At 43.4% G+C, this 22,892-nt stretch overlaps 1 protein-coding gene across 1 annotated transcript in view; it reads right to left on the bottom strand.

Moving 5' to 3' along the window:
* The window catches only part of gli3 (GLI family zinc finger 3), a 95,895-nt gene extending 73,842 nt beyond the window's left edge, over nucleotides 1-22,053 (bottom strand). Inside the window, exons 1-2 of the mRNA XM_067578755.1 lie at nucleotides 21,312-22,053; nucleotides 4,451-4,624 (exon numbers count right to left, since the gene is read on the bottom strand). Coding sequence (XP_067434856.1) covers nucleotides 4,451-4,583 — 133 coding nt within the window. The 5' untranslated portion in view covers nucleotides 4,584-4,624; nucleotides 21,312-22,053. The remainder of the gene's footprint in view (nucleotides 1-4,450; nucleotides 4,625-21,311) is intronic.
* Between the last annotated feature and the right edge of the window lie 839 nt (nucleotides 22,054-22,892).

A 22,892-nucleotide genomic window follows, 5' to 3' on the forward strand; every position in this document is an offset into this window, starting at 1 on the left:
TGAAATGGCTATGGCTCACTAGTGAAGGCAAAGCCCATCCACTGTGTGTGCGTGTGACTTTACAAATCCTAATCTACAGGTATATTTGAAATTTCATACCTCTTAATCTCTAAAAGCTCACAACTACTGTACAATTATGAAGAGGCCTTATTATGGCTAAAATGTCATGCAATTCTATTTCTACTTGTATAATAGTTTTTTGTGTATTTTATGTATTATTTATGTATCATACAGATGTTTTTTTGACACTAAAAGACAGTTTTCCTGTATGGTGATGTGTGTCAGGCTATATAACGCCTCCTCCATTGTGCTGTTTGACCTGTGGGCCAGCCAGAGCTCCCATGAGGTCCCTTATCCCTCCATCAGTCCTCTCTCATTAGCCCCCACAGGCAGAGCCCAGAGCAGAGTAACATGGAGGGGCCCCTGCTTCCTCCTCTGGTCCCCATGAAATACATACAGCACAAATACAGATGGCAGAGATCACCTTTTAGTAGTTATGATGCACAAACCACTCAGTGTAACCACCAGCTCGCTCTCTCTAAAGGAAAATGCCAATTTAAGAAAGTGAGCAGATACATTTCACATCTCCTGATGCTGAATCACATGCCAGCATTCACCTCTTGACTGTTTCTAGTAGTTCTGGTTAAATTTATACATTTTATTAATTTTTTTTTAACTAGTCACACCAAAGAAAAAGATTACATTGCCAAGGTGGTTCATCCTTTAGATGGAATAAAACAGGGTTAAAAAGTGGAAAGCAGAGGTGGCAGCATTAGGAGGGAGGAGGAGGAGGTGGGGATGGGGCAGGACACAGTGGAGAAACAGTTGATTATGAGTCCCATCAAGTGATCAATGATTTCATTAATAAGACGGATCACGCAGCTGTCATAGCTGTGACACAGGCTGAGGGATGATCCGCTCCCAACGCTCCATTTCCCCCCCCCCCCCCCCCCCCCCCGAGCCTCCCTCCCTTCCTCCCTTCCTCTCCCTTCTCCCTCCTTGTCCTTTCAATACTGCTTCCCTCTACCAACGACAAGGGAACGCCAAGGAAAAAAGGGATGGAGCTGGGTGTTGACGGAGGTGGGGGGTAGGGGTGGGGGGGCAGTCATGAGGGAGGGAGGGAGGGAAATGGAGGGGGCGAGGAGGGAGGAAGAAAAGTGAAAATCCATTTTGAAACCCATTTTCAATTAGGGGTCCACAAGCTGTTATCACAGGTGTCCCAGAATGGGGGCCCGTAAGTGAAAATGTCTCCTATCCGTTTCTGAAATGAAACCTTATCTGGAAGGCACAAAGATGGCGGGGACAGCGTATCTGTAAATTACTTTCCATCCCCGCTGTTAACGGGAACTTTATTTCTGTCAGATGACATTCCCCTCTATTTACTGTTGATCATTTAAATGGCTGCCTAAAAAGAAGGTGGCCCCTCACTCTTCTTCTAAATCTCCCCCTTTCTGTATCAATCTTCCCTCTCTCTTCTTTACCCGTCTGAAGATTTTTTTTTTTTTTTCAAAGCAGTCAAGTATTCTTTTTCTTCTTTAAACATTTTAGGCACGCTTTCCATTTGCTTAGAGATTTTTATGGTAACCTACACAAAAGCCTAACATTTGTTGCCCTCAAAGGCTTAACTTGTTTGCTTCAGAGACCCTTGCTCTTGCCTTTTTAAGCAAAAAGGTCCCATCTCACCCACTTCATAACCTGCTCTGTTATGTTAAAACAGCACTCCCTGACAATTTTCTGAACGGAGTCCAGTGTTTCTCCTTCCCATTTTTCAATTCTCATCCTATTACTTACACTATCTTCCTCTCTTTCCCCAAATCAGCAGCACCCATATCAAAAAAGTCCAACCAACCAGAACTTTTCCTCTTCTTTTTCTCTTTCGCAAATAACCAACCCTTGACCCCCACCCTGTTTTTTTCTTTTTTTTTATTAGCAAATTATCCCATGACGACAGGATTTATTCAGCCAAGGAGCATGGACATCTTTTTTTTTTTTTTTTTTTAGCTCAGGACCCAACAAAAGAATCAGGGGACTTTGTGGTCCACCTGCCTGCCGAATGATGAGGGTGGGAGGGGTGAGTAAGCCCCCCCCTACCCCAAAACCCCTCCTAAAGAGCACCAATCACAGCATTGTTGTGGCACAGTCGGCTCTTTTGAGCTGTCAGGCAAGAGGAGGGGGCACAGAGATGAATGGCACACAGGATGAAGCCACCATTTAAGCCAACCATGTGGGAACGCTCTACCAGGACTCAATAATTACTCTGGGCCTGCTCAACTTGGACAAAACTTACAGACTGAGGACAAGAGGGGAAAGACAGAGTGGAAGAGGAGGAAGTTGTGAATTATCCCTGTAGTGCACGAGAAGTGAATACTTTTGGAGTTAAATCAGTTTCCAAGAACAGAAGTTGTCACAGACTAGTTGCTTGTGCAGCAGTAAGAGCTGATCAGATCAATACCTGTTTGTCAGCTGATCACAATCACAGATGTACTACTCGGTAGCAGAGATTACTTCGGGAAGACCAAGCTAAACATCCACCATGTCCACTCCACCTGCCCCTCCTACTTTTTTTTTTTTCCACTTTTCACAACTTATCGTAGCACGCTGTTGCCGGGCGCACCACGGGGTTTCCGCTGCACAGAGATCAGGGGCCGCTACTCCGCTTGACGGGGGGAAATATTTCGCAGAGCCTGCCTAAGAAGAACCAGTCACTGGGGTTCCACAGCTGCTCACAATTACCTTTTGTTTGGATGGAGGCGGTGGGGCAGGGGGTACGGGGGTTAAAGTTGAGGCGAGTGTAGGGTTACACCTGATAAGAGGTTATGAGTTCTGGGGGCGACTTGGGAATGTGCTGTAATTATAACCACACAAAGAATGTGTAAGCTATCTTATGATTCCAAGAGAGAGATTGGGATCTAAAAAGGGACCTTTCTCTGCAGATAAGTATCATCACTCCCCTCGTCCAGTGAATTATGAGACTACTGTATTTTAGGAAGTGCAACATTGCTTAAAGTTGTAGCATGTCTTCTGACGTGGCTAAGTCAGTTTAGGAGACTCCTCAGCAAGGTTTTCAAGACAAACCTCCTGCTGTTCAGAGCTGTAATTACCAGCACATTACGAAGAAAAATCCACAATCACGGAGCCAAATTACATCCATGCTTTTTCCACAACAAACTTTTTTTTTTTTTTTCACTGTTGCCCCTTTAATTAATAAAACAGTGCTGGCCATCTGGGAATGAGTAAGAGTGAGTGTGTTCCCAAGATACAGGATGCATTACCTTACCCACTTCCTGTGATAACTCCCATATGGGGAGAAAGTCACAGCAACTTATTTATTTACCCTTTGCTGGAGTGTTTGTCTCCTGTTCACACTCGGGACGATCACATCTGACATGAACCGAGCCGAGGAGGGGAGTGGGGGGGTGACAGAAAACTCCATCAGGCCACCAGCTCCATCTCCCAAAGCCAACGCTCCATACCTAAAACCTTCCAAATCCTCTCACTGCTAATGAGCACAGCTGCAGCTTAGGCCGTGGTGATCTCAACTCTGGTTTTGTTATGACTTTAGCTTGATGTCCCAAGGTTTTCCAGCACACACACACAAAAAAAATCACAATCTAATATCCCTCATTCCGGCATCTGAATTGAGAATGAAAGGCTGAATGACGACAGGCTTAATGAACTGTAAGCTCCACGCCACTTTTAATAGCATGTGTTGAAGACATTGCTATGTAAACATGCCAAAGTTTTGCTACCAGTGAGCATTATATGTGACTCACTGTAAACCATGAGAATAGGGGGGAAGTAAACAGTCTAATGCAAGGATCTGCGCATGTCTTTCAATCCAGTTTTTTGGGAGTAGGTCGATTTCACATTAAAGTAATGAGAACATGGGTACAAAAACATTCCTCGGTCGCCAGTATCAGATAAGATCAGATCAGTGGCCCCAGCGCTCAAATACGATGAGTGATAGTAGGTGATGTACTGTGGCCACACGTCAGTCTGGAAAACGTCTGGTCCAAAAATGCCAGACAACGAGACCTTGCAAGCTTTGTTGGTTTAGCTACATTATGGGCTAAAAGTGGATGAAAACTTGGTGATCTAATGGTGCATACATCCTATTTACATACGAAGGCTACAGTTTGGTTAGCAGACCTCATCAATCTGAGCCTTTGAGATCAGCAGATAACCAGCAATATACAAACTAAGAGTGATTGATTGATTTTTTTTATTAACATTAAGTTGTTTGAGGTTTAATTTTAGGAGCTATAGATTCATACATTTTGAAAATGTATTAGAAGAAAGTTATTTGTCTGTGCCTTGTCTCCTCACATCACATTCCCTTATGAACCCATCTCCTCTCCTTAAAAAATCTTCTAAAAACTGGGTGTAATTCCAACAGACCAAAGTTATTTTTACACAAACCGCTGTGGTTGCAGTTAGAGGTGGCGCGTACCGTTTGAGGTGGTGCTGGAGGCCACCGCCTTCTCGCTGATGTCATTGCGTGCTGATGAGCCTTTGGTCGCCACAATGGTCTCCACCCTCTTCTTCTTCTCAGCTGCTGAACTGGCCTGGGACTGGGTTTCCATGGCGATTGCTCATTCCTCAACACCTCATGGAGACGGGATAACTGGTGGAGGAGGAGAAGAAGGCGGAGAGGACAGGTAAATGCACAAAATCAGATGAATCAATTTCATTTGTCCGTTTTAAAAAAAGTGTCTCTCCGCTTGTTAAACTAAAATAAATCAGTTTGATTTTCACATTAAGTTTAAAAATCACGTTTTTCTTTCTTGATATAAGTTAAACATTTTATCAATAGAACGCCTCAAGAAAAGACTTCAACACTGAGAACCATGTGAGGAAAACTTCAGATCCAATCCTCCCTTTTCATGATGCCCAGAGCAGACCACAGGTCAATCCACCAGCTCACCCTGATTTATTTTAACTCAAACCTGCTGGGCTCTGATCTGCTTGTGAGGGTCTGATCTGCTTCTCTTGCTGGTTAAATATCCCAAACCAAAAATTAACTTACCTTATTTTGAACTATGCCACACTAAACTTCTGACTTCTTGTCAAAAAAAAAAAAAAAAAAAGCACGACAACTCTATAAACATAGCGAGGCAGGACATCCTGATGATATTTTATATCTCAGAATAGAAGTAAAGGCAGCTTGTGGATATACTGATAATCCTGCTCTAGCAGTCTTTCCAGAGAGAAAGGAGAAACCTTAAGGGGATACCACAGAGAGAGAAACATTCACAGTGCTGAAAAAACAAGGGTTGTTTGAAGGCCCTTTTGGGAATATCATGGTGCCGGGCAATTTTTCTTTCAAAGAATAAAGGTGGTTCAAGTTAATACTGTCTGTGGGTTTAGAAGGGGTTCAGCCAACAGTCTAGCAGACATGCTGCTCAGTTCAGCACCTCAGAGCTGAACTGAGCTGTCTACCTCAGCCGTCTACAAACTCAACTCTATCTAGGTCATGGAGGTCTCTGATTATGGAGACAACGCGGTGATACACCACAGTCACTCATTTACACAAAAGTACAGGACAGCTTCATTTGGTCCAATACAAAGCCTTTACTTAGACTCCATAATTCATGGATAATTACTGGAAATATTTAGTCTGACTAGCATTTTCTTTCCAATAAAGACCAGCTAATTACCCAACTGTACTATTTAATTGTACTCAACTCTATAAACATGCATGGATACAAAGGCCAGCAGTAAAGTCAGCTATAATGCAAACAGAGGAGTGCTGCTGAAACTACAAGAGAAGGGAGGGGGGGGAGCTGATTTTTACCAACTCCCCAAGGAGGGAAGGCGAGGGGGAAGTGGTGAGGGGTAAACTTCAGACAAACACTGTGCGCTTTGTTTGTTTTTTTTCCCAACCCCCTGAAAAACCAGAGTCTGTCATCTATTCTGACCCGACAACAACATCTGTAAGCAATTGCTGGCTTACAAAAAAAAAAAAAAAAAAAAAAAAGAAAGGAAAAAAAAACACAATGCAATTACACCCCTACCAATCAAAACAGAATTAAACAAGAGCTCGTCCTCTAATCACTCCAACATGAATACATGTGTAGCCGTCATCCCCAACCAAAGACATTTTTGTCCTACTTGCACAGATATCATCTCAAATCACTGCTGCACGCGTTTGATAGAGTGGATGCTTTCATTTCTGGGGGTCTTTGCAGCGAGAGCGAATTAATCGTTAGAATATGTGCGGCGCATGTCTGTCTGCACGTGCGTATTTGTAAGTTCCTACGCTGATAACTGATCATAGGTGCCACCCTTTCCCTTTCATCGGCAGAACCGAGAGCGTGATCAGAGAAAACTCTTTCCCTTTTCCATCATTACATCATCCTAATGACTGAACTTGAGCAAAGAGGAAAAGAAAAGGGAGAGATCCCGGCTGTGCTCTCTGTATGGGAGGATACGTGCATGTGTGCGCCTGGCTGACGCCCCCAGGTGAGTCAGACCCAAGCAGAAAGAGCTGGAAGCGTAGTGCTGAATATGAGGGTCAGGACCGGGGTTTGTAGGGGAGGTGAGGAGAAAGCGGGGCATTCCAGTGGACGGGGAAATATTCACAAGTCCAAGCCACTGAAGCGTGTCTGACCAGTCTTTTGTGTTCCACAAGGCAGGCCACAGTTCCAAAGCAGCAATTAAAAGCAGGACCTTTTCACCCATAATCCCTCTGACCTGGACGCCCACACCCAATCCTGCAGATGTTCCTGTCTCTGCTTTCACGTTTGGTGTTGCTCATTTTCACCCCGTCCAACTCCTCAGAAACATTCAGATATCCATCAACACAAAGACACTTCCATGGTGATGTTTGAAGTACAGGAAGAAAACTACGTGACTTGGTGTGAGAAAAAAGTTTTTCCTTTAATCTGAGAGCAGAGATCCTATTCCCTACAAAATTAGTTAGTGTCATGTCATTTGAAGTTGTTGTTTGTAGTTTAAACCTTCACTAAAAACAAAAAAAATGATCTATTTACAGGCAGAAATCAGATTTTTTATATACATTTACATGCGACAGCACAGAAATAACCATCTGTATGGGGAATACCTTACAGACTTTTTTTCAGTGGTGTGTCACAGAGGCCTGGCACAAAAGATGGAATTAACTAGGCATCGGTTGCTGTTGTTACGCAAAATAAATGTTAATTTCATATTAATGTCTTTTCCATGAAATGACTGTCCTACACCCAATTAGAGGAGAGAGAAAGAGGGTGTATCTTTATTTGTGCTCAACTGTAATCCTTCCACACAGAAAGGGAGGCGATTAAACAGGTTTAAAATACCACAATTCAGACTGTTCCCTCAGAAAAAAAAACATTCTTATTTTATAAGCACATTAAGCAAATCAATTTAACATAAATTATACGCCTTGGTGACAAAGGCACTGAGTTGAAAGTCATCTGCAAATTGTACACATCAAAGTGAAACACTAAAATAAACTTTTGCCTTTGATAAAAAAAAAAAATCAGTCTTTCTTTTTTTTTTTCTTCATGCAAGCTTAAATGACTGCCTCTTGTTATTTAAAGGCTGCGTCTTTACAAGCCTAATTTTATGAAGCTGCTTAAGGTGTAACTCTAATTCCACTGCACTCTGTGCTTGGGAACATATTTGCAAATGCATGACACACACACACACACACTTGCACACACAATCAGAAACTGGGGGACATTTCTATATAAACTCTTGAAGTGTCTTCTTAGATTTGGCACCCCCCCCCTCACAGACGGGGTACTGTATTTGTGTTCATTTCATTAGGGCAACTGTTCAGAGTCGAGGGCCCCCTGAGGGGGGAGACTGGCAGCGGCGCAGCATTCATCATCATTACATCAGCGACCACCGAGATCTGCTATCTTAGGCTTATCAACACTGCACAAACGCACCGCAGCGCAGCAAGTTAGAGGGGAGGGGAGAGATGGGAGATGGAGACGATTGAGGGAGATTGTGAGCAAAAGTGGGATGAGAGGGGGAGAAAATGAATGGAGAAAGGGAGGAGCGTGAGACTATGTGTGTGTGTGTGTGCGTGTGTGTGTGTGTGTTCATGTTTGCATGCATGTGTGTGCACCTCACAGTGCCCCTACATGCCTGCACATGTTTTCCTGTGTGTACCTTGTGTGTTTTTGCACATTTCGCAGCTATGCCAACAACATTAAGGGCTCCTGCACAGCTGGAATAACTAAAACACTGAGGGGCGAAGAGGGAGGAGGAGTAAGCCCTTCAGCAAGATTAGCTGAATCTAGCAATAAAACAGAATGCTGGCTTGGGCTGCATGTGTTTGCATTGGATAAGGTCAGTGAGGGGATGAGGCCCCTTAAGGAGACAGTGGAAGTGCTTGCTAGTGGTTAAAGGACCTGTCATGGGTTCAAAATCCCTACTGAGGAGGTGTTCCCAAACTCATTGGCTCTCCGAGGAAACCACATACTTAGGTTTCCATGCTGTGTTCAACACTGCACTTATGGCTTCCCCTTGGCCCTGCAAGGCAAAGAGGAAGGGGAAGGGGGAAGATTGGGGATTTGGTGGTTGTGGCTCCCATTCACAAGTGAAACTTAACATTGTGCCCAGATGGCACTAAGTCTGGCCTACAGCTGATGGGGACCAGCCCCTCAAGTAAGGGCCATTTAGCAGGAATTAGTCACACTCTGCCACACACACACATATCAAATCCCAGATATGCACATGCAAACTGGTTTAGTGCGAGGCCTTCTCACCCTTTTGTGTAGTGCGACATGGTTGAGCTATTCAGGTTGTTAGTCATTTACATGTTTCTATATTATTGTACCTCGATGTGTGAGTCCCACTTCTGACAACTAGGTTGTAAAAATGAAAGTTGATACATTTATTGAGATGATTTATTGGCTCATGTGTTGAGGAAGTAAATCATCTCATGACTAGTGCATAGATAAATGAATGCATATATTGTAGTTTATTGGCTTCAAAAGTTTACAGAAGGCCTACCTGCCTATAATGTATCATCACTTTAAAAGTACAGCGTCATAACAGCTTTCAATCAACAAACAATTTGAGCTGCTATCACAAATGTGCTGCGTACATTTTGAAAGCAGAAAGCCTGTGCAAATGAGGGATGTTTATATTTTTGTCAAGGACAAACAGTGCAACAACACAGCCCGTCAGTAGCTTTCAGCGGAGCTAATAAGATTATCCTCGCGTGCGTCTTGGTCCCTCAGACCTCTCCACTTAAGATGCTTTGGAGGGCTGGTGAGGGACCCTATGTGCCGCACAGCAGAATGAGCTGAGTGCATCTTACATTCCTGGGTAACAAACCCACACGATGTAATCGTAATGCTTACACGATGCCTCTTTTGCGCTCGCTACCCAGTAGATAAGGGGCAAATAAAGCACGCACCACAATGGAAATCTTGCGCGTTTTCCCCACAGCCCCCTGCTTATTAGATTGTTTATTTATATATTTTGACTTTGCATTTGTTCGTGAGCCACTTGTGTCAGGGCATGTGGGGCTGTGAGGACTGAGACAATGGATAATGCAGGCAGCTTTGTTGCTGTGGTGGCCCAGTTATGCGGTATTGGTTTCCCCTGCTCCCCGCTTTATTCATTTTCTTCCCATGCTAAAACATACAGCATTTGTTTGATCAGACACTTTTCCTGATTCTTGAAAAGAAGCAAAAGATGCTTGTTCAGCCTTTTACTGGAGGCCAAAGCAAACAATGCAGATTATTACTTCGGCAAATATCATGAAAGTCCTTGGAAAGAAAAGAAAAACATTTTCCTATATGCAAAAGGTTTCTGCTTTCAAATGGCCGAGATTAAGATAAGAATGATTTACAAACTCGTTATGCATCTGAACAGCCACTTGACATTCAGTATTCAGCTTATCAAAGGAAAAAAAAAAATCCCCGCCTGTTGCAGCAGCCACCATATACTCTAAGGTTTCTCCTCGAGTGGCCCCTGCATATGGCATACACTGTAATGCAAAGGGGAGTGAGGTCTGTATCCTGTCAGTGGGCCTCTCATCTCCAGTGAAAACAGTCTTGTGTTTGTGGAGGCATTCTTCATATGAAGCTTTAGAAAGGCGCTCTGCACGATGCCACAACCAGAGTACGACAACATCCTTTGCAGCGAAAGAGAACATGTTACGCTGCGATGTTTGAGAGCGCAGTTCCTATGTTACTCATGTGTGTGTGTGTGTGTGTGAACATGGCACGGGGAGAAAGAGGGCCTCTTTGGTTTGTGTTTTAAAGTGTGCGCACCTGACAGTGTGTATAGGAGTGGATGCACCAGGTGCTCTGTACGCCTCTCAGTATGCAAGTGCGATCACTGTGTGCAGAACATAAATAAGAGAGGGGACCCCAGGGAGGGGATGAATGGAGGAAGAGAAATTCCTGTACTGATGAAAACCTCACACACACACACACACATCTCTCTCTTCCTCCTCCTCCTCCTCATACGTGCACTCAGAGAAGGATCAAGCAGATAGATGGTCCTGTGTGTGCGTGTGTGTGTGTGTGTGTGTGTGTGTGTGTGTGTAGTGGCAGCAGGTATGGCTTTGACACAAGGTCTTCACACTTAGCCTGCGGGACTGTAGAACATACTCCTCTTATCCTCCGTGCCTTAGACAGACATGTATAACAAAGAGAGGTGCTATTTGGCTGCACGGCATGAGTGAGCTACAGGTTATGAAGTCATTGTGAAACACTCACTTCTTGCACTTGAAAGTTCTTGTCCTCTTCAGTTCAGTTTCACTCCCTCCCTAACTTATTCTTTCCCTATCTCTCTTTCCTTCCCTTCATTCCTCTGTGTCATTGGGATAAGTGTTGGAGTGGAGTGAGTCAGTGCTGCTATGTGATTAATGACGGGCGCTGGCGTCTCCGGGGCCGAACCCTAACAACAGCCAGGGGGCAGCGCGATAATGCACAATAATAAAGCCAGCAGACAATCAGCCAGGCAAAGCAAGGCCTATTAGCTAGCCCCATCAGGACGGCTAAGTGAGAAATTAGCCCTTCCCAAGCTCCGCCACAATTCATCAAGTGCTGCCCCCGATTCCCCCCTCAAGAAGTCATAATGTTTACTTAAAGACTGGCCCCGATGCCCCAGCGGCGAGCTTTATTGGCTCTTATTAATTCCCGTCCTGGCCCTCGCGGCCATGCCATTTAAACCGTATTAAAGGGTTGAAAATTGGATGAGATGAAGTTGTCTTGGTGTTTGGCTCTCGCATGATAAAGCCGGACCTAAACAGAGAGAGACTTGAAAGAAATGAGAGGGGAGGGCAAACAAATCGGGATGTAAAGGAATGCTGAATGAGGCTGTCCTGAAATGTGCCACAGTCAGTCAAAGGAATGCAGGGAGAAAGGGGAAACAAGGAAGCGAAAATGAAGAAAATGGCATTGCTTTAATGCTAGACTTCCTGTGTGGATGGGAACATATCCAAAAGGGTAACAGTGGGTCACACATTCCACAGATGCAGAGACGGATAATTCTGTTGCATCTTCACATTTTTCTTATCTTTCATCAGACGGGCTGAAAAATACCTTAAAATAAGGTCATCCTATCAGCACTCCATCCTTAATTCAACATGTCAGCGACAGGGGTAAAAAGAGGAGTGAGTGTACTAAATACAAAGTACATGCACTTAATAAAGCAGTCGAGTTGCTCTTAAACTTATAAAAAATAGTGACAAAATGGGCTCATTTTCATCAGCTTAGTCAAAATACCTATTAATTAGAGCTGCATATTTTATGCTGAAATCATTAGTTTATTAGTTGAATGATTAGATTAGTCATTTATCAAGAAAAAATGCCAAAATATGCTCTTGTCAATTACTCAAAAGTGAGAAGTTGCTGTTTATTCTCCAATTTATATCATTGCTAATAGAATATCTTTGGATGTTGGACTTTTGGTCAAACAAGTCAAGACATTTCTTTGGCTCTGGAAACTTCTGATGGGCATTTTTTTTACTATTTTTCTGACATTTTATGAACTTCATTAATTGATTGATTAGTCAAAAGGGTGATTCAGTCTTTTCATTATGTTTTCTAGCAGTTGTAGTCTTCAAAGTTTCCCTCTCTGGTAGTTGTAAACACAGTGAACGGGCTCACTGGCCCTTGTGCAGGTCTGTAAGTAAAGTTGAGACTCTCATCGATGTGAACTGTGGGTCTGTGTTGCAGGATTGGCGGCAGGTGAGAGAGAGTTCTATGGAGTATTATTGAGTATACCGCAGCGGAGGTGTGAGATCAAAGACAAGTGAAGCTCAGAGGGAGTCCCAGAGACTTCTAGCTCCCTGACGGCTCTCCCTACGGCAGCGTCGGGAGACAACTCTCTCCCTTCACTTTCATATCAGCCACAGAGCCCCCCCATCCCTCTGCGCCGGCTTGTAGACTCCACACGCGCACACACACACACAGACACACACACACACACAGTCACACACTCACACACATGCAGTCTCAGAGGATTTGGCAGTGCTGCCAAACCTGTATCCCATCTACAGCAACACTCCAGTACAGATACACACACACACACACACACACACACACACACACACACAAACACACACATGCTGTTGCTCATCAGAAACCAATGCATCAAAAACACACAGCTGAATATTTCGGATTTGAAAGGCTGAGTTGGGAGGAAACGCTCAGCCCAGTGAAAAAAAACTCACGCAAGTCAAATACCAAGACAATATCACACCACACAACACTGGAATGAGATGCTATAAACCTCACAGCGCTGCCAAGTGTTCAACAAAAAACTTCCCATAAACTCTCTAAAGAGCACAGTCACAAAATGGCCCCCTAAAAATCCCCAACATAAAGAGCGAAGAACAAGACTGTCATTAGACCGGCAGCCCCCTCAGGCCCACCGACTTGATCGTGAAGAAGCCAAACATCTGGGTGTATTTACTCGTTTCAGCTGTTTGCAACCCCGCCTCAAATAAATCTAGGAGCTGTAACGCCATTCCTTAGGACAGCTCCTAAACAAACACGCTCAACGCTTTGCCGGCTCACTCACTCACCTCCTCGCACTCGAGCATCTCGACCAGAGCCGGGCCGGCTAACGCGGGCAAATAAATTTGTGAGGAGGAGGAGTAGGCCTTAATTGGAGCGGTTGACGGGTGCCTGGGGTTAATTGGGAAGCATGGAGAGCAGCTGGCTCCACGGTGGAAGTTGAGACAGGGATAATAAGTTCACCCTTTGCAAGAGAGACAGTTAGTGATGAATCAGATCAGAGGAACAGTGTACTGTAATCATCCTCACATCTCCCCTCCTCCACCCGGTTCTCCTGACAAGCAGAGACAACCTGGCTCCCAGCTACACAATCTGGCACCTATCACACAGGACTGGCAGTCACAGGGAAGAGATCACCCAGCAATGGTTCACACACACAGACACACACACACACACACACACACATAACCCGGCGTTCATTCAGCTAATCACTCGCGCACACAATCATTCTTACCTCTAGGACACGGAACCTAGTTTATCAGTTTGCCGGTCGATGTATGTAAATCTCTCCAACAATGTGTGTACTAATGGCTTATTACCCTGCGTTAGCTGGTTTGCATTGATCTCTATGCCAGAGGGAGATGGGGAAACTAGAGCAGTTTGCTGCTCATATGTACCGAGCAGGACTATAATCACATCCCAGCTTGTTTCAATAAAGGCAACATTAACATAAACCATCTCAAACACACTAAAACCTTCACCCCCGCTCGGTCCGTGCAAGTAAAAGGGGAAAAAAACATACATGGATTATAGGGTAATCAGGGCCATATGGGATGGGTCGCTGTAACTTTTTGTGTCTTTCTCAAGTGTATAGATTGTGTTTGTGTCCACAGATTGTGACTTTCTAAATGAGAAAACTACTTTTCCAGGACATTTAGCCAGTATACAGTGCATATAAAAAGAGAAAGAGATTCTCTGTGGAAACTAGTAGCTGTAAAGGGTTCACATATAACACTAAACTCAGTTCCTTGTGCTGGGAGGGTGGCTGAGGGAGCATTTGGGGGCTGAAAAAAGCCCAGGTAGAGTCATAGGCAGTAATGGGAGGAGACAGGGACTTAGAGCGCCACACAAAAGCCAGGCTTTATAAATAATTCCAAAAGCTAACAGGATCCCTTGTATGTGTGAATCTGTGAAATACATTCACACATGAATGCACACACACACACACACACACACACACCCTGCCACCAGGGGGAATAGGTTATTCACACTGCTCCACTGGGGCTGTCGTGAGTCTGACCTGCTTGGATTGGCAAATTTGGGTGAATATCTTTCTTGCATAGATGATGCAAAAAAGAGAAGAAGTTCTGAAAAAAAAAAAAAAACAGAAAGGTCCATTTTTGCAAGAAACACACACACACACACACATTTACACACTCACACACTCACTCACTCATAATGCAGGGCAGCAAAGCACACCGGAGACCTGTCTTGTAAATCTCTTTGTGAAAGCAGCTTTGGGGGGTAGACAGGGGCTTACATACTGAGCCCTGAGGTAGAGCTACAGACTCCACTCCCTCTAACCCCCCCACGGTCCTTTTCCCTCTCCCACACACATACTCTGCACTCTCGTCTTCTCTCTTCCTCACTTTCCACCTACGGTACCCCACATTTCCTCCTCCTCTCTTGCCCTCCTCTCACCTTTCCCGTCCCTCCCTCCTTCCATTCTTCCTTCTCCCCTCTCTCCTCCCCTCTGTCCCAGCCCGGGCTCCAGAGCACTGGTCCTTAGCCCTGCAGGCTCCCGTGGTGTTGCGGTGACTAATGTCCTGCCTTTGCTCAGACAATGAGTTTGAGACTGAGCCGGGAAAGTGTTGAGGAGGGAAAAAGACTCCAGCACCTTTGACAAATGGAACCCTTCGCACTCCCGTGCCCACTAAGGGAGGCTTTACAATGTCGCGCTCCACGCTCCACGTCCTCCGAGGGACGGCTGCAACCCGCAAAGCCGCATCTGGGGGAATATAATGAATTCTTTGGGAAGTCTAACCTGGCTTTCTTCATGAATAAGATATATTTCCAAAGCATGTCGACCCCTCTTAATAAAAACACCCGTCTGGCAGGAATAGCCAAAGCCGTTTTAGGGCCCCATGTACACGTTAATATTTCTGTTTCTCTATAAATTTTTCTCGAGCCCACTTCTTTCCAGGCCTGTCAGTGCAAGGCCAGCCCTACGTTTTCCCTGGAAGGTAGAGGAGCCATGATGACAAACTGTCATTAAAAACGGCTGGAGTCCCTCTCTTTCAAGGAACTCAAACTCTTGGATGCTCCCTCCTCTTCCCCATGCACACTACCCCCCATGCAACCCTGAAAGGAACTGGGCTTTGTCTGAGGAGCAAAGGAGAGAGGAATCCCCCCCACCACCCACCACCCCCTCACCACCACCTCCCCTCCCCAAACCCTGTTCCTCACTCCCTGTGGAGTATTGTTAAAACACAGCCCCCTCTCTTTCCGTGGCCCGGGCTCTTAAAACAGTGTGCTTTGCATGAGAAAAAACGATTAGTCTTCAAATGCTGCGCTGTCAAAGGAGGGCTCTGTCAGGTTGGGGCAGAAATTTGCTCAGATAGTAGAGTTCCCCTTTTGTTTTTCTAAGATGAGGCATTATTAGAGCCAGGGTCTGTTAGCATTCATTGCTGAGAAGAACACACTAGAGGGGTTTATACGGGATGCCCGCCCCCCCCTCTCCCTCCTTTTCCAACTTGCCCCAAGTCCGCAGTAGACGGAAATGAAGAAGCAGAGTGGGGGAAGAGGTACTCATCTAAACATGTTTGGAGAGCAGAGAGAATGTCTGGGCCTCTGCTTCTTTCAGGTATTAACCTTGGGATTTACATTTGACATTCAAACAATAGACCCCTCCTTGACCTCCACTCCAGGATGCAGCAAGACTCAAGGATAACTCCAGCTGAAAGACAACTACAAGCAGCATGGGATTGCAAACACATGGGGTTCACATTGTGTGTTATTGCATGACAATAAATAACTTAATTAGTAGTGTAGGAACAGAAGATGCACAGTTAACACTATGGTTTTTCCTTCCTGAGTTCAAATGATTTGGCAGAGGGAAAAAATGTGTGAGCATATACTGGCGTCCGGGAGGAGACACAGCCTGACTCATGGCTTCACACATCAAGAAGCAGGGGTAAGTGACAGATCATTGTTCACAGCAAGCGGCTGGCTCATCTGTCCCCCAATCACCACCCCGGACGAGAAAGCACAGACCCCCTCACGGATGCCACAACCGGCTCCCATCAAAGCTGACACAATGCCACATCTGCAATAATACCCCCAGCCCCGGGAAACTGTGTCTTTAGGCGCTCAACTTTACACACAGCCCGCAAGCAAATGGGCCCCTAACCAAGGCACTTCACCTCTTGCTGCTATACTTCACACCGCAGACTTAAAGACATTTTTACGGCAGCTATAGCAAACAGAGGAGGGGATGAACGGCGCCCTCATGCAGGCGCGACCTGTCCTGTTTCTCCTCAAGTCTGTGAGAAAAGAAAACGCAGCCGCTAGCTGGCACACTCTGAATTCTCACACGCAAACCTGCATATTTTGCAATAAAATTTACAATGACCCACAACTGCGCTTATGTAAAGCTGTCAAACACAACTTCATCCATCGTAAATTCAAATCACTTGATTCATATTTATTTATTGACTGTTTTTCCTCTTTTTTTTTTTTCCTTTTTTATTGCTTCTTCGGTGCCTCACTCTGGGAGAGCAGTTGACCAGACTAATTGTCAGGTCCAGTTGGAGTTTCCAGAAGGCCAAAGCCATGGAAAACAAACCAGCCCTCTCTCAGCCCCTGCTAAGGCAACTTGAGCTCCCACTTTTTTTTTTTCCTCCCATTTCCTATTTCTTCAGACAAATGAAAAAAAGTTGCTTCCACAAGAGAGAGAGAGAGAAAAAGAGAAACAGACAAAGAGAAATGAGACCAAATAAAAACTAAATGTGTGTTTATGTATAAGTGAGAGAAGGAGGAAAAAAAAAAAGGAGAGAGAGAGAGAAGTGTGGAGGAGCAGCAGAATGCATGTACATGCATGCAAGTGTGATGAGGTGTATGACTGTTGTGTCAGTATGCTGTTTGCAAACGCCCCGAGTGTATTAAGATTCAACGAATGTGTGTAATATACATATCTGAAATTACAGTATGATATCATGAGTCTCACACCCCCGTCATCGCCACTTTCCCCCCACCGTATGCCTTATCCAAAGACATCACCCAGCTTGAAAGGTGCCTTTAGCAGGCTCCTTGAAGCAGGGAGCGGGGGTCCCGCTCTGGGACAATGATGGTTGAGGTGGAGGGGAGCCGGGGGAGCAGGAACACATAGCATATTAAATCTGCTGGCGGAGCTGGGTCGTCCGCGCGGAGAGCCAGAGAGCCAGATCTGAGGCATGCCCTGAAGGGATGGCTGGGCCTGGGGATTAGGAGGCCAAGGAGAAGCCCTCGCGCACCCGAAGACCCCTTCTTGTCTCTGCTCGCACGCAAATGCATCCAGACGTTTTGACGCTCCTCAGGTTTGCCATCTCAGCCCAACTTTTCATAGCACTCCTCCTTCCTCACAAACCACACCAGCGCCCGCTCTCATGCACAGCCTTTTTTTTTTTCCTCAATCACTACCTCTGTCTGACTTGTCCTCTTTCTTTCCCCACTGTGTCTGTTTCACTTGATGTCAACATATCAAAGTACCAAATCATCAAAGTGAGAGAGAGATTTCTTTTGGGGGCCATCTATTCAACTATAGCAGTTATATGCAAGAGAAGCAACAGCTAATCAAATTACACAGGGAATTACTCCAAACTTTCATTGGTCAAGTGGCTAGTGGATATTTATTTACTACCAACAATGAAAGGTTATAAGAATTGTACCTATTATTATAACCTGTAAACTCCCTATAAGTAAATTTAGAAAAAACACAAAGCTGGAAAAACACACAATCAACCACAAGCTACAGAAAAACCTGCAAAACAAGCAAGCTAACACTAAAAAATACACCCTAGTCCTCATTATCTTGAGGAAAATCAACTTCCCTCACATTACCCCTGTTTTAACAAAACATTTGCCACCTCTTTGAGGGCTCCCGATCAGGGCATTAGCACAACAACACAGCTCATTAGGGCCTCTTGCATACAAACTTGATAACAGGTATTCTTCCTGCAGGGTGTAAAAGGCCTGAGGACAGAACCTGCCTTCTGTGAATGCCGAGGCCCTTAAAAAGAGAGAAGAGGGCCATACCTCAAAAGCTAATAGCATGTCATCTCCCTGCATTAACATGACAGCCCCTATTCTGCCAGGTCGCCAGGTCACGGGTGTATTGGGCAAGTGTCGCTATGCATAATTTTACCTTAAGGAGCGCTTAAAAGTTGAGATAAAACAGTACGCTGTTGCTATCTGACGGACTGACTCATGCAGAGGAAAAAAAACGTTATCCGCCTGTTCCTCACGCATGGAGCCGAAGAAGCAGAGAGCGGCAGTGATACATCTTTGCTGGCTACAGTAAGCGAATGGCTCTGTGTTGTGCATCTCATTCCAGCAGATTAGCATCTTAAACACTGCTGCATTCATCACTGCTGCTGCATCATAATGAGACAAAGTCCTTTTTTTTTTTTTTTGGTAAAGGTGCACCTGTTTGACGTCAGTATCAACCAATTTAATAGTAGCAAAAACAATATTAGGTCTACACATTGAATATTAACATGTATTTTGAGAGTGGAAAGAGATTTTCTTTATATTGTGAAGCTGTTTTATATGTTTCATTATATAACAAATATTTGGAAATTTGACTAACATCTACATTGTGGTGTAAAAACTAAAATTAAAGTGATCAGCTTGTGTGTAATATTCAAATACATGATATATTTCTCTGTCATCAGTCAATCACTGAAATTTAGATTCATCACACTTAATTAAACACTGTTGGAAAAAATACAGTACTTATATGTTGAAAATAATATCGTACGCCGTCATAATTTTGGCCTCCAATTATGGAATGCAATGGCAATTATGTGGTATTTTTCATTTGCATTAATATTTAAAAATGCTGAATTCACAAGTCATGAAAAGCAGAACATATAAGGGAAAAAAGTACAGAGCTATTTGTTTCATCTCTATAAATACGATTATAATAACAAAATGATTGTCTTGTTAGATTTAACTATATTTGGTCTAAAATCTGTCCTTGTCTGTCTGTTTATTATTTTTTTAACTGAGCTTAATCATTTTGACACTGATTAATTTTCCACTCGTATGCCCTGTGAAATGTTATTTTGTTATTATAAATAAAAAAGGGAAAATATTAAATGACAGTTTATGTGACAGTCCCTTCTTTATTTTATTAGACAAATGTAACCAAGAGCTGCAAAAACTCTGCTCAAAGCCAAATGCTCAGCCAAGATGAATGATGGAACAACCTCATAAAAAAAAAAAAAAAAAAAAAGCTAAAAGGAGATTTTTTATCTGTGTGAACTTGTGCTGTTAAACATCTTATTTGGTGTGTTCATTCACTGCTCCGTCTCAAGGCAGCCAGACCTCCGTTAATAATTTGCCAAGTGTCAAAAAAAGGAGGATTTGAGCTGCACCGCATGGCTGAGCACCTTGGACCCTCGTCGTCTGTGTGAAACCCGAGAGCAGACAAGCAGATAAAATGTGGAACAGCTGGCGAGGACAGGAGGGAAAGTTTCAAACAAATATCTGCACATGTGGAAGCTCGGGGCTCTCAAGCGTTTTCGTGTCCCGTAACCCCCAAATGAACACACAAACTTCTGTTAGAGAGAGATTTTTTTTTCACCATGTACACACTCATGTGAGAGTTTTGAGTTTTTTTCAGTGTTGATTCTAAATGAATTACTGTCTATGAAAGGGAAAACCTATGATTGTATTAGTCATTCATATCCATTTTTAATTATGATCATTCTAATTAATTGAGGTAAACTAAATTAAAGGGAATTTATACTATTTCCCATTTTGCTCAGGGCCCCATAAAACTCCCCACATGGACCCCTGCAGAGCCACAGACCCCACTGTAATGGGCTTAAATTTCTCTGAACACATGCACATGCCTTCAAACATGCTGTGATGTCTCCTAAAATATTCTTTTTTTTTTATGTGACAGAATAAAGCAGATAATTTTAAAAACGTTCCTATGCCAGTCAAACTGTACAAGCAGTACTGTGGTTGAGTGATTTCATGCTCCTGGATGACTTGCTTTGACTCTGTCAGGTTTCCAGATACTGACCAGTGCTTCTGCAGAAAAATATAAAGTTCACTGGAAACAATTACATAATTTCTACATTTTAAAAATACCAACTCAATGCCAAAAGTTAAACTAAATGAGATATTAAAAAGGACATTTTTGCAGAGGAAATATTTATTACACTACTCTTGCCAAAACAAAAAAAAAGGCCTCAAATTCACTTTCAGGTTTTGAGTTGGACAAACATTATAAAACCAGACAAGTGATGTATAAATGTTTGAGTGGTATAATGGCTATAAAACTAAATATGTCTTCATGTTAAAGGTCAAGGCGAGGGTCAGCCACAACCTCGGATGCTTTAAAAAAAATCAGATAGTGTCTGAACATGCTCGTGTATCTTCTCATTAACTGTTTCAACAATCCTACCGAAGTCTAAAAGGATAAACCGAATCAATAACAGACACTGAAATATGATCACGCATGCACATAAATATGCCCCCCCCCCCCCCCCTCCTCCCATACACCCCCCTCCCTCCCCCTTCCCTCCCCCTCCACCCCCACGCGCGTTTCTTTAGGCATAGGTCCAATAAGTTTCATGTCTACAGAAGTTCATTAAGTTTCAGTTCACAACTCCCAGCAGACTAACATGTGTTTTTCCTCCTGTCTTATAACACATCAAAGCTCGAGAAACAAGTTTTTCCATTAATACCAAACTTCATGCAACTTCAAACTTGTTTTAAAATGCACATCTGTCTGTCGGATACTTGTTAAGTGTGCCATCCGGGTTTTCTAACAACCAACACTTATTTCACACAGAATAAATCATACCCAGGCCAACTGTAACACAGTCTGTGTTGCGTTTTTTAGGAGCTGTTTTTGCCATCCAGATCCGAGCTTTCATCGTTGTTTTAAAAAGCTGGTGTTTCATACCAGTGTTCTCGCAGTTAATCCACTTCACGTCTACATCTAAACTTGTATGAAATTCCACGGATTTGAAATAGTGAAATCTCTGCTGCTTCACAGTCTGATTGGCTTTCCCAAACTTTAAAAGTAGACAAATAAGCGCAACAATGTTCAAAGTCTATTCCGCATGTGTGTGTGTGTGATTTTTTTAATAGATTACTTACTTCTTTCTGGGTGATTTCCCCTGTAATTCTTGACTTTTTTTTTTTTGATCTTCTCAGAAAAAAAAAAGATTTGTCTTCTTTCTTCTTCTCCTCTTCCTAACTTGCAGATGTGCCTCTAGAGTTGCCTGGGACTTTTTTTTTTTTTTTTTTTTTTTTTTTTTACGCTGCAACTCCAACTCCAAAACGGCGCTGCCAGAGTTTTTCCTCTTGCTTGTCTTTCTCCTCCTCACAGTTTGCTGTGTTCAACCACCGCCGGACTAACACCATCAGCCTGCCGATAATATCTGCCGATAGCAGACCGCAGATGTGCGTAAAAATAACATAAGCGTCAGAGAAGCGCATGGAGAGTTATTACATTTAGTGCGCTTTTTCGAGGAGAAGAGAGGGCGAAGTGTGGGACTCCAGCTGCTCCTTCCCTCGTTTGACTCCTCCCTTCGGCTCCCTCCTTTACTCACTGCCTCCCTCTTTTTTTTTTTATTTTGTGTACCCCCTTTCTTTCCTTCTTCCTTTCTTTGAGCCAACATTTTTGGAAACTTTGATCCGGGGTAGTCCTAAAATTATTACTATCTGAGCATAACTTTAAAGTCAGTTTACTTCCTTTCCTTGATATGTCTTTGAAGCACATGAATAAGTCTAAAACTGACTCAGGTTTGGGAAAGAATTGGGTGTTTTTTAAGAAAACCTTTAATAAATTGATGTTTTATGCGAAATTGAGAAGAAAGTTGGATTTTAATGATGTTTGACATTATATTCCTCTTTCTTTTTTTCTTTCTTTATTTGGTAATGAGTGTTTTAATGGACCTGGGCAGGCAGTGTATATTATCATAGGCTCTGCTTTGTAACAGACATGATGTTTTCACCTTCTTGATCCACACAGGAACCAAACTGTGTTATTATTTAGAGCCGTCACTCACTTTTCACAAAAGTTTAAAGAACAGCAAGAAATATGAGTACAGTTACATAAATACCTATATGACATACAGTATGTGACATCATTACATTCAGTAGTAATGCCAGTCCATAGAAAAAGATATAAACCCATTCTCACCCATTAGAATATATATTTATAAATAACAACTGCTTAAATTAAATTACCTGTAAGAAAATACAGGTAAATACATTGATTAATTTCTCAATTATGACATGATGATGGTTATGAACTTTATCAGTGAGGTATAAGTGAATTCTTTGTACATTTTGATCATTCCACACTGGCCTCTCTCTCTCAATTATGTACCTAAAAAAAAAAAAAAAAACTCCAATTAACATTATAGAGCAATCTTACTCACATACTGGGATCTGTCGATTTATGAGCGCTAAAATAGTCTCCTGGGCTCAGCCTTCAGAGTGATACCTAATGCAACGGTAAGGCAGAGAGAAGTCTTCCTGTAGGGTTAGGTGTAATCAATATACATAATCAATATACAGGGAAATTATGTGGTAAGAGAGGTCTTTAGGGTGCTGTTTCAATCAATGAAGAGGTGGGAGTTTGGAGAGGAAAATCACCGGTTAATCGTTTAACCAGGATTTGAATGTGTGTGTGTGGCCAAGAGGTCAAGTCCATCAAGTCACAGTTTGTGT

The sequence above is a fragment of the Thunnus thynnus genome, chromosome 21, assembly GCF_963924715.1.
Source record: "Thunnus thynnus chromosome 21, fThuThy2.1, whole genome shotgun sequence".
NCBI lineage: Eukaryota > Metazoa > Chordata > Actinopteri > Scombriformes > Scombridae > Thunnus > Thunnus thynnus.